The sequence below is a fragment of the Denticeps clupeoides genome, chromosome 15 (genome assembly GCF_900700375.1).
Source record: "Denticeps clupeoides chromosome 15, fDenClu1.1, whole genome shotgun sequence".
NCBI lineage: Eukaryota > Metazoa > Chordata > Actinopteri > Clupeiformes > Denticipitidae > Denticeps > Denticeps clupeoides.
This window is the reverse complement of record NC_041721.1, coordinates 1609298-1626328: the sequence shown is the minus strand read 5'-3', so window position 1 is coordinate 1626328 and position 17031 is coordinate 1609298. Positions and strand designations below refer to the sequence as shown.

Below are 17031 nucleotides of genomic sequence, written 5' to 3'. Positions count from 1 at the left end.
GGGATCAAGTAAACCATGTGGGCAGTGCAGCGGTACATCGGCATTAAAAAGCATGGCCTTCATTAGCCCACTGATCCCAATGCCACTGGTCAGCTGGCAAGCTAGCCAGTGGCCGAGTCCCAAAGAGGGCCGCGGGAGGACTGGAGTCGGTTGAAGGATGCCACACCTGACCGCCGTCGAACGGGTGGCGGCAGGGAGCTGTAATAAAACACGAAGCGCCCCATCTGCGAACGAAGCTAGTGTTGTCTCGCCAGCCGTTGTGCTTTCAGCAGCTTGGCAGGCCATGGCAGGAAAAAAAAAAACCATGCAATTACTTACTTTCTCTTTTCATATTTACTACAACGCAGAGAACTCACCTATGTATTCAAAGACGTAAACTACAAAGAATGGCGTGACGAGGTCGTTGATGCCCTGCACGTAGCCGCTGGCAGGGTGGCGGATGGCCCAGATGAAGAGAATTCTCTCAAAGATCTGTGGTTGGAAAAAGGAAAGTTGATTGTGAATAAAAGCAAAGCAAATTTTTCAAAATGCACATTGTGTTGCATTTATATGACAGTGGTCAGAGCCAAGAACCTGGAAGTCAGCTGAGGTCAGCAGCTAGGTGAATGATTGCGCCTGCTAGTGGCAATAAGTGGCAGCAATTTTCTACAGTCATCCATAAATTGATTCAAGCCATTTACTGTTGTGTTCAGAGGCCGATAAATGTGTCTCAAACAATTACAAGTTCTTGGGGAAAAGTACTAAACACATAAATATAAATTGGACTGTTCTGAATTCTGAATTTTAATAATTTGAGATACTGAATTTGTCTTGACGTGTAAGGAACATAACATATATGAAGGTTTAGCTTTTTTAAATAAATTACAGAAACAAAACGACGGCTTTCATTGCATTCAAGATGCCACACACTCCTGACATTCATACAAGGACAAGCAGGTTTTCTCCCATTTCATATTAGAAGTGAAATGAAATAATGGGCTTAATTAAAAACACAAGACAGAGTGTTTGATATGAGAGAATAAAGCGGCAGGAATGGTGGGCAAGTGCACAACGTGAACGCATGTGTGCGCATGTGTGCTGGTCAGTAGTGGGTGAGTTCTTCGAAGCCCGGTTCTTCCCCGGTTCAGTCTCTCGGCCGCTCTGCACCACTCTCATTAAATATCACACGTTTTCCTTCACTCTCGCTCCCTCTCACGACAAGGCAAACACTTCCGCTCCCATTAAAGCTGGCCGCTCTGACGTTTTTTAATGTTCCACCTTGCCGTCGCTCGGCTGGAATTAAGGGACGCTTGAAGTCCAACTTAAATCGAGTGCTGAAATGGATTCGTTTTTTTTTTCCCCTCCCCACAGCCGCGCCGACGCCTTCCACAGGCCGAGCTTATTTGTTCCGTGGCGCATCGTGTTTCCGTCATCTCCCACGGCGTGCCGAATCGCAGGCGCAGACGAGCCCTGCGTTGCCGGCCCTTTCCCGATCAAAGCCCCATTCATCAGTGTGGATTTGGGGAGGGGCGCGGCGCGCATCGGCCGTTCCTGGGTGGGGGGGGGGGGTCGGGTTTGTATTCACGGCCGGCGCTCGGCCTCCTCCCGAAGCCCATCAGAAGGTGGAAATTAGACACTAAACCAGGCGGGAGAAATCAATGAGGAGCTGGAGTGTGCTGAGGCCCTGGGAGAGAATGCATTATCCATTTATTTGCTTAGCCGACACCCTTATCCACTGCTGCAGACCTCTTGTGAGCATGTGTGAATTTTTCGTTTACATTTTTTCCTCTCCTTCCACCTTCCTTCCTGCCCCCTCCTCCCAACTCCACGAGAGCTGAATGCAAAGCGGCTTCTATAGGCGGCGGCGGTACGAGCCTCGCCGCAGGCCGGTCACCGCAACGTTCATGTCATACAAACTGGAGATAAAGCAAACTGAAATGATGGCTCCCTTAGTTTTATAACCCTGGTGATAAATATGAGCCTGCACACAGCAGCAGAGAGACTGGAGATGAGGTCGGGAGCGGATGGGGCTGGCGGACCATCATGCACAGGGGCGCCAGGGCCGCTCCACAGGTCTCGGTGCCGGGACAAGAGCCCGGCGCGAAAGGGAAGGCAGAGCGGGAAACTCGGCTCGGTTGGGCGGGCGCGTGCGTGCGGATGTGGAAAGGGAACAGATGGCGGGCAACACACCGTACATGCGAGCGGCTGTCTATAACTCAGCGTCCGAGTCGATCGTGCGAATAAACGCGGCCCAAATGCTCTCGTAACGAAGTAACAAGCAGCGCTGGCTGTCAGGAAACGGAGCAAACATTCCAGCGGTCTCCCCCGACTGGGGCTCCTATAAATATTTCAAGGTGGGCTTGTGGCCTGTTCATTTTGTGGAAGCCCCACCACAGCGCCTCAGACCAGCCGAGAAATAGAGGGAGCTAACAGAACGAGGGGAAGATCACTCAGAACCCTGACCCGACGTGTAAAGAGGTCCACAGGTGAGGGATTTAAAGAAATCAGAAATCATCTATAATGAGATTGTATTTTACAGCAGAGCCCGAGGCCGTCCCCGTGGAGACAGATTCTTGACGTCCCAGCTCAAGCTTAGTTGCACTTGATAATGGCGCATGCCGTGTGTGCACATTTATATCAATTTGTGGGTTTTTTGCACAACCAACACACGGCCAAACGTGGGATTTAAACCTGGGACTTTGTGGTCTTCTGGTGCATAGGCTACTACCAGCTTACCTGTTTACACACACACACACACACACACATCTTGCACACCGCTTTGACCGCATGTCTGCATGTGTGCATGTTTGTGCATGTCTTGCATGCCTACGGGTGCGCCTCACCTCTTGCACAGAAGCTTGTTGAAAGAGAGGAATTAGAGGATTAGTTCTCGGGATGTCAATGTGAATCTGCGGGGAAGAACACAAACAGGAGCACGAGCAGGTTAGGGAGGAGTCGAAGACAAGCCGCCAGAGACAGGAGGAGGAGGAGCGGGGCTGCAGGTGCCGCGGGTCTCGAGCTCTCTCGGCCCGCCGTGCTATTCGCTGGTTGAGGGGGTTCCGCCGGCGAGAATAAGTAAATAAATAGAAATCCCGGCCTGAGAGCTCGAGGCCTCGACTGAAACAGGCAGGCGGGCGGACGGACGGACATGTACAGAGAGACAGACAGCTCTGGTGGGACGTGCGGCGCCAGCTGGTTCGCCTCTTACCTCTGTGACTCCGGGCTGCAGCACTAAGCTCTCTGGACTCATACGGGGGATATCTATATGAATCTGATGGTTTAAAGGGATACAAATAAAATAAAAAGCACACACACACACACACAGTCCAAGGAAAGGAATAGAATTGACACATAAAAGGAGGGAACACACACAGAAACAAAATGACTAGATCAGTACATTCATGGAAAAAAAAAAAAAAGATACATGAACTACTTAAATTCTGAGCACCCGTATAGAGGATTTTTAATTTTTTTTTTTTTTTTTTTTAAATGTCGAGCTGTTCAAAATGAGGCCACCCTGCTGCGGTAGACACCAAACAGCGGCTGCGGCCGCTCAGGACTGAGTCTCTGAAATAAAAGGGCGGTTTTCATCCCCGCATGAGGCACGGGCCGCACTGGACACGCCTCCCCGACGAGTCCGGAGGGAGCCGGCCGGCGGGCGGCTTGGTCAGGGGCTGCTGGCGTCCGTGAATGCGGCAGCTATCACCAGGCGACTAATCCTGCGGCTATTCCGCCTTCTACGCTCCGCGGTTCAAAGCCACCGCAGCCGCAGGGCCGAAGGGGTGAAGGGGAAACCGCGGGGCGTTAAGGATAAGGGGTGTAAAACTGCTTTATCTGCTGCCTGGACACAACTGCTCTTCTTCCACGTCGCTGAAGACTCGAACGCCTCTGACCTTTAGTGATTACAGAGCAAATGACTGCTGAATACCATCATTAACACCGTGACCTTAACAATCTCTCTCCTTCCACTGGGCATCTGTGCGGCATTTATCACAAAAAAAAAAATTTTTTAAATCCCTTGCTGTGCTAAAAATGTACAAGCAATAATAAATAATTCATTTCTGTTGCACTAGTATAGCGTAAGACATTTTTGACTACTAAACTTTCATTTTACTACAAATGCTTTAAGACAGAATTTCACATATTCAAGCTTGGTATAAAGCAGCGGTGGCTTTTATGCTCCACTCACAGACTATTACACCTGAGCAGAAAGAGAGGAGGGGCTCAGTAAAACGTCATATGATACAGTAACCGCATTCAGATCTTAAAAAAACTGCCTATTGCATTGGAGCGTCCGGTGAATTGATAATAAGGCTTAATAAACGACCCTGCAATGCTTCTTAAGCCACAGATGTAGTGGTGCTCGGCCCCGTTACTGCTGTGAACCATGTTCGGGCGGGGCTTCCTCACCTGTCTGTAGGTGTCCTGGTGGTGCTCATCGTTACGCGAGTCATAGTACTGCTCGATGAAGCCAAAGTACTCCTGTCTCTTCCTCTGCAGGGTGCTCTCTCGTCTCTCTGCGTTGGCCGGGAGGTAGCCCTGTGGGGCAGACACGGGACGGGTGAACCTGTTGCACCAGGCTGCTCGAAAAGCTTTACAAAAACCAAGCGAAAAACGGTCCCCTGCGGCCATTCGGTTTCCAAAATGCAACGTCCCTGCGGGCCAAATGCTCCATGTTAAAATCACAATGAACCGTGTGGGGGGGTTCGTTTGGCCAGTGTGGTGTCCACGGGTCAACGGGCGCCGTGCGTTCAGGCACACAGCAGATGTCGCAGCCAGAAAAAGAAAGTCTCCCGATAGAACTAATTGATGGCATGGAAACGTGCCGCCGCAGAAGTCCATTCATCAACCGGAGCGCCGACTCCGCATCCTGGACAGCTCCTGCAGCAAGATGTATGCGTGCCAACCGGCCCCTTCCACTTCGGTGGGAGCCGTGTGTGTTCATGTAATCGAGCTTAATTGAAAATACCTTCAGAAGGGCTGTTGAGTCTGGGGAGAGACAACGCGATACAGATGGGAGATAAGTGACAAAGGAGAGGCTGCGTCGCAAATCCAGATGTCCTAAAACAATAGGTAATGGGATTTTTTATTGATGTGTATTGCATTGGTGGCCTAGCGGTGAAGGAAGCGGCCCCGTAATCTGAAGGTTGCATCTTGGATTCGCCGAGGTGCCACTGAGGGTCCCCTTGATGAAGGTCCCGTCCCCACACACTGCTCCCTGAGCGGCTGTCATGGCTGCCTACTGCTCACTGAAAGTCGTTTAATGTACGTAATACCACACCTAGTGCTTCATGGTTTGTGTGTGCTCTGAGCACGGTCCTGCTATTATGGGGCAGTGGTGGCCTAGCGGTGAAGGAAGCGGCCCCCGTAATCAGAAGGCTGCCGGTTCGAATCCCGATCCGCCAAGGTGCTACTGAGCAAAGCACCGTCCCCACACACTGCTCCCCGGGCGCCTGTCATGGCTGCACACTGCTCACTCAGGGTGATGGGTTAAATACAGAGGACAAATTTCACTGTGTGCACCGTGTGCTGTGCTGCTGTGTATCACAAGTGACAATCACTTCACTTCATCAAGCAAAACCGGTTATTTAAAAATACTCTGCACACACGTACATTGGCAGGGGTTTTATGTTTCTGTTGCATTGACGAAGCGGAGAAACGCAGGCGAGGGGGGAACAACGGGACCAGGTTGGCTTTGTCTGCGAGCAGCATTGAGCGCAGATGTACGACGTGCGGTTTCAGAGTTGGTCGCCGCCGCTGTGCACAGAGGCGCCCGAGTTGACAACTCCGAAGTAATGATCCCCAATTTCGTTACACCAGGTGCCACGCAAGAGAAAGCAGCACTTCAAACGGCGGACGCGTCTCCGTACCCGCCTCGCCGTAATGGTCCCTGCTGACGCCGCCAGTCTGTTCGCGCCGGCGGTGTGTTTCGGCACAAGCTGACATCTCTTCATGCGACGACAAGGACGATTGAGAGGCGGAGGAGGCAAAAAAATAAAAAGCGTCGGTAAACAGAAGCGATGCTACCCACAATGCCAGGTGAGGAGCGGCGCCAGGAGTTTGCCGGTGCTCTCGCCATGGCCAGGTGCGGCGCCGCAGACAGGGGGTCCGTAATGAACGGGCCATCTGAGCGATGAGAGCCGCGCCGCACGCGTTTCCGCGGCCCGGCTGTTAGTCAGAGTCCTCGCCCGGCTGGCGAACGGACAGCGGCGATTCGTCACGGCGTGCGAGCGATACCTGCTAAATGAAGAGGGCCACACTGACCCACCTGCACAGGTGAGCGGCCCACTCGGAGGCGTGGCCAAGAGCAAAAAACGCTGCGGAATAGCTCAAATAGCATGTAAACGTAATAAATAATCAATTATAATAAATAAATAAATAAATAAAACAGACAGTCCCCACCTGCAGACGTAGTCAAACCAGGGTCTAGGGAATGTCCACATTAGAAAAGGACTATGTGACCCTACCGTCCACGTGGGTCAAAAGAAGGTAGAGCGTCACAAACTAATCTCACGTGAAATGGGGCAAAAACTCATAACCCAGGTGCCCCGCTGTCAAATCGAGACCGTCCACAAGAGCGACTTACAACCAGTAGTTACAGGGACAGTCCCCCCCTGGACACACTCAGGGTTAAGTGTCCTGCTCAGGGACACAATGGTAGTAAGTGGGGTTTGAACCTGGGTCTTCAATCAGAGAGAAACCCTCACAAATGGTCACTGGCATCCACTGCAAAAAGTATTTTATATGTGATATCTCAATGTGAAATAATATTGTGTCTCAATTACTGCCCACGTCGTTACCACGCAGTTACCACAACGACATGCCGGCATTTTACAGTCGCGACTCGGATACAGCCAGACGGATCTGCTCATCTTCCTTCTGCAGACCCTCGGTGTGAGTTTTTCCGGGTGTTTATGACTCGGGCTAAATCCCAAGGTTAACCCATCCTGGGATTCATCGGATTCATCGTGAACCAGGGATTTACCGCATGGGTTCGACGAAAATGAACGAACAAAAATAAAAAAAAATTCCGCAAAGCGCCGAAAAACCAGTCACGTGACTTTGAGAGCGGCAGGGGCGAGATACGAGAAAATTAGGCATCGGACCGGCCTGGAAGGCGAGCGGCGCGGGGATTTAATCCAGCGGCGCGCAGAGCGCCCGGCCCGGCGGTGCCGGCGTCGCTTTGCATAATGAGGGGGCGTGAAAGTCCCCTCGTCCGCGGCTAATGGAGGGTTTACGACCGAGTCGCCTGCAGACGCCGGCGTGAGGGGAATCTCACTCGGCACACGGCTTTGGCTGACTTGCGGAGAAAGGAAAGCTCTGTACCAAGATTATATACACACACACACACTGTATATTTATTCCACAGCGAGGCTAATCCCTCAGTGAACCGCCGCAGAGCTACGGTAAAAAGGCCGCCCCTCCCCACCCCAAAATAAGCTTAAGGAATCGATTTCTGGAGTGAATGAAATCTTTATTTTCTACCGGGGAACTGACAAACCGAAATGATTTCTACTTAGGGCGAGCGCCGGAGCCGATTCCTCGGGGGCCTGCTCGTGTCGGGTCAGCAGGACGGGGCCCCGATTGATCGGCCGTTAAAGGGACCGTCGAACGACGACTGGGCAAGCTCCAAACCATCGCGCGGCGCTAAGCATGTTCTCCAGCCGACGGAACAGACACACGCGGCTCAATAGCAGGGATCGATGGGTGCGGTTTGACGTGTTTGACGGTCGAACCCCCTCATTACTCCAGCACCATGACTGTGTTGCATTTACAGCATTTATCAGACGCCCTTATCCAGAGCGCCTTACAATCAGTAGTTACAGGGACAGTCCCCCCCTGGAGACACTCAGGGTTAAGTGTCTTGCTCAAGGACACAATGGTAGTAAGTGGGATTTGAACCCGGGTCTTCTGGTTCATAGGCGAGTGTGTTACCCACTAGGCTAGTACCACCCTGGTGTTGCGGTACGTCAATAGATGTTCTGGTATGTGTGTTTTATGCGGCGGTGGCGGTGAAGAAAAGCCTTGAAGAAGAGAGAGCGCGGCGCTGCGGAATACCAACTCTCTCGCTCTCCTCCGCTGGCCAGGGCGGCCTGGCACCTCATCCATCAGAGGTCCCATTTGACCACGGGGCGGGGCAACGGCCAGGGTCCCGGAGCCCACGCGGTCCGATTTACAACGTCACCGGCAGGGGAGGCGAGCTTCCGCAATACTAATAATGCCGGAGCCGCTGAATTAACCGACATGGCTTAACCAGGTCAAAGGTCGAAGGTGAGAGATCGTCACGGAGGACCCAGTCTTACCAGACACTTACGCCATCGAGTAAGCGGCGGTCAGAAAGCGCCGTTTTTCTGTATCCGAACGGAGACGAAGCGCCGGCAGGCTTGGAAAGGTCACGCGGCCATTCGGAGGATGCGGGGAGAGATGGACGGGAGTCGGAGGTCAGCCGCTGCAAATGCCACCGTGCGGCGCACACGCCGAATACCGAGCGCTGCGGGCGGTTGCGTAAGCGACCCGGAGCACTAACTGGGTTGCCGGCGGTTTTCAACATACAAGAAGACGGCCGCGCCGGCATCAACTGAAACGTTTTTTAAGTTTAAACTGGCAATAATAAGCATTGCACAATTCCAGACGTTACTTACTGAGAGGAGCTTCCACGTGATGGGACGAACCTGCCGTGGAATTCCAGACCAACTCAGCTTCCGAAGTTCCTCTGTGGAGAAAGCAGGACATTTAGAAAAAACGCCAGATACAATAAATAGTACGGCAAAAGCATGTGCATTTATAATTAGGGGATGGGCTGGTCCACATTTTTTACCATCCAATCCTTATACATTACTGCAGATACCAATGGCCATTCCAATACAATTCAACTTTTTGGCTTTAGCGTTACTGTTGTTGCTATGGAGACACACGTGTTAATTACTTCTCTATTCAGGTCGCCATAGCTGATCGACCAAACTTTATTTTACCAGCACAGCATGGCTTTCAGAAACCACAAAATGCAATACTACACAAAATCACTGACCCTATAAAAAAAGTTTAAAAAAAATAAATAATAATAATAAGTCACAATATACTTATTGAATTGTTAGATTTTTTTTTCAATTTTGCAAATATTAATCAATTTTTAAATCACAAATTTTTTCAGATTTTGCCAGACAAAAATGAAGACACCAGAGATAAAACAGTTTATTAACATACAAAAACATGACCATCGCTGCCCGTATTCCATATTCCAAGGCCTCAGCGATTCAGACATGCCAACCCGTAGTCTTGAGATGAAATGTGGTTCATGTTTTTCAGGCAGCCTCCCTCCATCATGATGCTCCACTGAACAGACAGCAGTTCTCATAACTTTGGAAGTGGAGGAGTTAAATAAAAGCCCGCCCACACTGAAATCTGATTGGATTATTTTGCTACGTCCATACAAAGTGATCCAACACGCACGCGTTACCTCTCGCGATGTATATGCTACTGTCTTGCTCTAGGTTTCGTGATATTTTATTTCAATATGCTCCAAGGGGGTATATTATGGTATTTACAGGTATAAATATGGTATTTATTTGTCATTTACAATAACAGCTATGCAATGCATCCTACCATAAAATAAAGATTATTTCATTAATTTACACAAGTACATTTTGGCTCACCTATGCTCGGGGGAGTATAGAAGACAGACGAGGTTTCATAGCCCAGCTTGGGATAAGTCAAGGTTCTCTGATATCGGTAATGAACATGGACATCTCACCAGGTGCCACCATTACAATTTCAACCTCACAGCTATGACGCTTCACAGCCGAAAAAATAAAAAATAAAAAAGAACGAGTCAAGGACCCAGAGTGGACAATAAGCACCTACAATTGCCCCACATTTCAGTTTGTTACTTCCCATGGCCATGTTCCCCCCAACGGGGTCGAGCAGATTACCTTTCCAACATTACTCGGCACCGGCCTGCATACAAAGCCCGCACGGAACGGCGGCGGAATCGCACTCTGCATCACGCCACGAAAGTGCAGTGTGCATCCTACACACTGCAGGAATCGTGCGTCAGGTCCTAATTTAGCCGTGGGAAGAAAACAACTGAGAAAAGAACAGATCCGGGCCTCAGAGAATCAGGTTAACCCTCCCATTACCCTTCGCCTTTTTTCAGTTTCATAAAATAGAGGTTCTTTCACTTAAAATAACCCGTTTTACGTAAAATAACCCTTATTTACGGGGTTTAGAGGTAAACAATTAAATGGTTAAGTTAATAAGCAAACCGACTTTTACATACATTAACAGCATTTACCAGACGTCCTTATCCAGAGCGCCTTACAGTCAGTAGTTACAGGGACAGTCCCCCCCTGGAGACACTCAGGGCTAAGTGTCTTGCTCAGGGACACGATGGTAGTAAGTGTAGTAAGTCATCTGTGGACGGTGGACGGTACCTCAGTGGGGCCTTGGCAGGTCTAGGTTCAAACCTGCAACCTTCTGATTATCAGTTTACCGCATTTATCAGACGCCCTTATCCTGCAAAAGGGACACGATGGTAGTAAGTGGGGTTTGAACCTGGGTCTTCTGGTGTGTTACCCGCTAGGCTACTAGCACCCAATCAGAGAGAAACCCTCACAAATGGTTCCCGTCCCGTCCCCGGCTTTCACTGCAAAAATTATATTCGCCTCACGATGTGATATCTCAATGTGAAATAATATTGCGTCTCAATGCATTTGTAAGTCCCAGTTGTCCGATCAAAAAAAAAAAAAATAATAATAATAATCTGTTACTTAGCACTAAAGTTGCCAGGAGGAAAATATCTGACTTCGCAGTCGATATTGACGTGTCCCCGACCACAGTGTGTACAGTCAGGGATTTCCTGTCCCCCCTGCGCCAGCTACCGATTAAAATTCTGTATTGACCGCTAAGGATCTGCTCCCCTGACTGCTGGTGGGGCCTTCCACCCGAGCGCCGAAGCCCCCATTACGGACATTATTTTTTTTTTTTAAGGCACGTGGACCTCGTAAGGACGTGGGATGAAGAGGATCCGGGTCGCGGCTGTATAATAATGCGGCGTGTTGCGGGCACGGTGCAGTAAAAGTGCCGAACGGCCGGCGGAACTTTAAAAAGGGGGTGAAGCGCTCAGTTCATTAAACGCAGACTCACTGGAGGGCGCCTCTCCGCGGCTCGCACCTTTGAACCCTCATTTGCGCTGTCAGCCGCAGAAATTAGCCGATGAATCTTGTGCCCCGCGCTTAATTAAACTATCCGTTATGTATCCCGTACCTGGCATTAATCTCGCGGCGGGGCGGAGAGGCCGGGACACGGAGCTGCGGCCCTCTCGCCGGGAGACGGTGACCTCCAGCGCGGCCAGGAGGGCCCATACATCAGCCGCCGGCCCGGGACCTCGGGGGTGGCCGCGGAGACGAATTTTACACCAATTACGGCGGGGACGTGATTCTCCGTACTCCAGATGAATAAATAAGACCTTCCTCCGAGCATAACATCATCTTCATCGGGGGTCTCGGCTAAATTGCACGTGGCGTTTCATTACCGCGGCGGATGACGTTTCAGGGAACTCGAGATTTTTTCCCCACTCGATTCGCGGTGCAGATGAAATGGGAGCAACTGAGAGGTTGAAATTGTGCTCTCATCACGTTCTTGCCGGGCCGGGCCAGTCTTGGCCTCCAGAGCTCCAGAGAAGCAGCAGAAAAGGCTCTGAAAGAGAATTTTATATCTTGTCCGAAGCGCAGGCGCCGCCGCGAAGCCGCGCGTTACACGCAGAAAAAAATGCATAAATCAAAAAGCCTCGCGGCTCACAAACAGCTCCCGATTCCTTCTGATGGCAGGAGGGTGAAGGGAAGAGAGGAAGGCGAGGAGGAGGAGACACACCCCATTTGTCACGAAGGTGGGAAAGCTGTCAGTCACACGGAGGCACCGAACTGTGCGGGCGTGTTGCAGCCGACGGGTCAGAACCGCACGTCGTTCAAACGCTGCCCCAGAACGTCCAGCCCGGGAAGAAAAACCACACACACACATATTTGCATATACCTCGCCGCCTCGAAACCATTTACATGCTACTGCTGATCCAATATTGGTATGCAATGTTGGAAAATAGTGATATACTGATCATGGATGGAATTGATGTATTAAACGTACCCCACATTTTAATTTTTAATTAACTGTGTATTTAAATAAACCGTAGCGAGAAAAAGGTGGTGCACTTGGGCGGTGTTAGGTTTGGTTGGGTGATTATACCCAACCTATGGGGCAGTGGTGGCCTAGCGGTGAAGGAAGCGACCCCGTAATCAGAAGGTTGCCAGTTCGAATCCCGATCCGCCAAGGTGCCACTGAGCAAAGCACCGTCCCCACACACTGCTCCCCGGGCGCCTGTCATGGCTGCCCACTGCTCACTCAGGGTGATGGGTTAAATGCAGAGGACAAATTTCACTGTGTGCACCGTGTGCTGTGCTGCTGTGTATCACATGTGACAATCACTTCACTTCACTTCATACGATCGTGGTGATCCAATTCAGGTCGATTACAATGATCAGGCAATTTTTTTAGATACCGCGGCGGCCTGATCTGAGCACAGAAAAATTACGCATTTGAAAACATACTGCGAAGTAACGTAGAAACATTGATGGGATGCATCAATAATCGAGGCATTGATGATCATAAGTGAATATAGAATCGGGAGACCGGCGAAGGTTCCCGTCTCTCGGGGCAGTGATGTCCGAGCAGGTAAGGAAGCGGACCCGTAATCAGAAGGTTCGAATGCCAAACCGCCATGTTTTCTCTGAGGGTCCCCTTGATGAAGGTCCCCGGGCGCCTGTCATGGTGCCCACTGCTCACCAAGGGTGACGGTTAAATACAGAGGACACGGTTCACAATGACAATCACCTCCCTTTCATTTAAAAGTCGCCGATCAATCATCGTTTCACGTTCAAAATAGCAGAGTCGGTGAGGAAGGTAAAGCTAGAAATGAGTTGAATGATCAGTACTGGACACGACTTCGTCCCAGTCATATTTCCCGCCATGCGTCTTCCATCATACTTCGGTCATAATGAACAGGACTATTTCAGCATTTGGTTCAGCAGCAGCAGCCATCTACAAGCCAGGTTTCCTCTCCTCGTTCCAGTCGGCTCGCTCAGCGCCGCATGGCCCAGCGCGGCGCCGCATGTAAGTCAAATAAAGGACGAAGCGACGCGCGACGCGCTCGTAAACTAATGGGCCTCCTTGTAAAAAGATACTTTCCGTATTAGCCGATGCTGCACAGGGGATGAAATATAGTCCAGGTGGCTGGGGACGGCTCAGCAGAACCTTGTCACTTCCTCTGGGCTCCCGCCGTCACCGTGAACCTACATTTAATTGATTGCATTATAAATTTCCCCCGTTTTTTTTTACAGCCGAATTGCATTGTTAACCAGATACTCCACTCGACACATTTTCAAATCCAACTTTCATGAAAGTTTCTTTCACCGCTAATAAAATGGGCCGTTAGAGCTCTCTTCCTTCCTCTCTTCCCGGCTGACTGGAAGAAGATCTTTGTAATCCCGCGCCGGGAAATCGGAACGTGGCCGGTGCGCTTAATCTCCAGGCTCCCCCCCAGCCCTCCGTCTGCGTGCACGATGAACGTTCTCAACCAGGGACGGTCGTTTGCGAGACGCCTGAAGCCCCTTTTGTGAGGATTTCCGTGCACTTTTAGGATTTTCCGCTCGGTCGTGACCCCCCCCCCCCCACCTCCCATGCAGGCCCTCCGTCGGTTTAAACGCGGCCCGCGCTCGCCGCTGCATTAATGAAGGACGGCGCGGGTGGAGGGGGACATCAGTATGGAGGCCTCGGCCAACGCAAATGAATAAGTAATGAGCGGAAGGAAGCGGTTGACGTTTGAGGTGGCAGGTGAGGGCTGACACATTAAAGCGGATTCCGGCCGTAAGTGACGGATCGTTCCAGCTTATTCAGACATCGGCGCCATCAAGGGCACCTACAGAGGCAACACACCCACAGGGAGCGTGAACGCAGCTAGGGATGCACCGATACCTGGTATCGGCCTCGACACCACATTTCCTGAAGTACTCGTACCCGTTAAATGTCCCCCGATACCGGGGACCGATACCACTGCCTGAGAAATGCCTGTGTTTGAGCGGCGTGTAAGGGGTTAATCACAGCCGCAGAGTGCCCGCCCCCTGGCCCCGCCCCCAGCTCAGAGCGGGGAGAAGGCGGGGCTAGACATGTCTGCCGTGTGGAACTATTTCAAAGTGAAATAACCCCGGCAATTACCGAGTATGTTACGTTGAGTGACCAGCCACCCTCGGAGGTAGAAAATGTGGGGTTCCTGCGTCTCCTCCACGTTCTGGAGCCCAGATATGATGTCCCAGCCTAAACTACACGACTCCACAGCCTACTGCAGCCTGCTCTGCGTGTGGTTTCACCGCGGATATTCGGACCAGCAGCGTTAGCCCGGCGCCGCTACTTAGCAGAACCTCCCGGTGGATAGACGAGAGTTGCACTAACGCGGTTTACATATTTTATTCTATTTTATTCTGTAATATGTTTTAAATAAATGTTCTTAATTCCAAACAAGTGTGTCCAATTTCCAGGAGAAGGCCGAGTTCGCCGGAACGTTCTCGCACGTTTTCATGCACTAAAAGGCTCGAAGCACCTAAATTGTCCCTCCTAAGACTGGCCAAAAAAAATGCGGAGGAACTGAGAGAAAGACGCCGCCGATGTTGTCACCCGAATGGCAGGCGTGAGCTGATGAATGTTGGAAAGTGCTGCGTAACAGGACTGGCGGGGACGAGAGAAGGAAGGACGGGCCGGCAGCTCCCCCAGCCGTAACGAGGAGGCGGCGAGAAGTGCAGCGCGGTGGGCCAGGATGAACAGACACGAGGAAGGAGGCGAAGGAAAAAAAAATTTTATAAAAAAGGGAGAGAAGAGGGGGAGCACATTACCATGGCAACCGTCCTTACTCTGATGGAGCAATCGGCCGGTCGGACGCTCACCTCTGAGAGCGGACCTTGTCGTGACAGATGCTTGAAATGCTCACCAGCCTGTTTTAACATGTTTAATTCTACATTTACAGCATTTACCAGACGTCCTTATCCAGAGCGCATTACAGTCAGTAGTGACAGGGACAGTCCCCTCCCCTGGAGACACTCAGGGTTAAGTGTTTTGCTTAGGGACACGATGGTAGTAAGTGAGGTTTGAACCTGGGTCTTCTGGTTCACAGGGCTCTAGGCTACCTACCACCATAATGCCATTATCACCACCATCAATGGCAAAGGTATCTAATAAAAAGGTAACACCTGCCGTTTAGAGGGGTCCAGATCAGCCAGAGCACCCCACAGTTCTGGATCGTTGAGATCTGGGCAATTAGGAGACCAATTCAACACCAGTGACATGAAAGGAAACCTAATTCATAGGACCGGTCCTGATCCCCACATCACCATCCCATGAGCACCCTGACCCAGCCATCTAACCACCACTAACAAATCGGTCTTCCCCTCGCACATGTTCACACAACGTTCAGTTGATGCCTAATACAGCCCAGCGTCCTCTGAGAGCGACCTGTCGCTGGTCCTAATGTCACGGAGAATATAATGTTATGGCGTAAATCTAATACCGGGGCAGAATTACATAACAGCGCTACAGACAGATCTGGAATGGGCCGCGTTTAACATGATTAGCCTGCAGGTTTTCATTATGGAAACGCTGCTTGGCCATTTGTTTGGGAGAACAGCTCTCTGCGCTTCAGGGCGAGAATGTGCATTATACGTGACCGTATTATTCACCAGGTACAACAATGCAGCGATAAGCAATAAAGCCATGTTGCAAACCTACACCTTAATACCTCCCAAATGAAATATGTTAGTCATAAAAACTGAATAAAAGTATAATCAGAGATTGAATGCAATTTTAAAGTGATAATCAATAATTATTGGGCAAAAAAAAAAAAAAAAAAAGGAACATATACAGGGGAATCAAAAGAATGTAGAAGATAAAATAACTAAATACACAGAGTACCATGAAGAGTCAAACCAGTCAAAACATAACCACTGTTCATCTAAGGTGCAAGCAATTATGCTACCGTAACCAAAAAAAAAAAACCTTATTTCCATGAAACACTGACATGACGTGGGGTTTTTACGCTTCGTTTTACCCTCCGTGGAAAGGCTCTAATTAATTTCACTACAGCCTAAAACTTTTGCACTATATATAATATCCTCTCAGCGAGCTGGAGAACCACAGGCCACAAACACCCGTCAGTACGTGCATTTGCTCGGTCTCCTCGGCTCCTGTTTATTGCGATTTTGAAAGATGACAGCAGTTAACATTACGAGCCTTTACGAGCCACACAATGAAGAGAGCAGGAACGACGGCACCCTTCAGTTGTCCTTTTCTCCGCGGCTTCCGCCGACTCATTAACTCGTCGTGGTCATTAAAGACGGGGCTCTACAGATGATGGAAGACTCGACCAGCGAGTAATGCATCAGAGAAAAGAAAGGGAAAAAAAAAAATAATAATAATAATAATAATAATAAGTAATTCCATGTCCTGCACTAGGGGGCAGGCTCGTCCCCGACCGGGCCTGCCGAACGCATGACTGAGGGGGAAAGGTGATGGATCTGTGGCGGGCAGACAGACGCTGTGTCACATCGGGGGGGTCGGGACAACAGGGCGATCCATCACTGCCACGGACACGCCCACCGGCTTAATTATGTACATGGAATTAAGTTCATATTTCACTCTGGCAGCCTGGATGGCCACTTTAGAATATTTAATAAGGTGACGGCAACTGAATTAGGACAGGTGCTGATGGCGGCCATGCGGTAATGCGGCCTGACAGATTCTGTATTTTTATATATATATATATTTTTTTTTTTTTTACCGTGGGTAGGTGGGGTCAACCGACCCAGCACTCGCCAGAAAACTGCATCAGGAGCGTATACATGGAGATATAAGAACGCGAGAGGCGCTTAACAGACCGCAGGGTGAACTGCAGGGGTGTGGGCGGGGCCGTACGAGTGACCTTTCCGCTGTCAACACACACGCGCGGCCGCGGCCTGACGCCTC

General features: G+C 50.4%; 1 protein-coding gene across 3 annotated transcripts in view; it reads right to left on the bottom strand.

Moving 5' to 3' along the window:
* Window positions 1–17031, bottom strand: part of tbc1d22a (TBC1 domain family, member 22a) — a 74763-nt gene that overhangs the window by 52586 nt on the left and 5146 nt on the right. The window contains exons 5-9 of one of the 3 annotated variants that reach the window (XM_028954755.1): window positions 8622–8692; window positions 4390–4518; window positions 3188–3250; window positions 2823–2888; window positions 357–471 (exon numbers count right to left, since the gene is read on the bottom strand). In XM_028954755.1, coding sequence (XP_028810588.1) covers window positions 357–471; window positions 2823–2888; window positions 3188–3250; window positions 4390–4518; window positions 8622–8692 — 444 coding nt within the window. The remainder of the gene's footprint in view (window positions 1–356; window positions 472–2822; window positions 2889–3187; window positions 3251–4389; window positions 4519–8621; window positions 8693–17031) is intronic. The other 2 variants (XM_028954757.1, XM_028954756.1) reach the window with 2 other exon arrangements.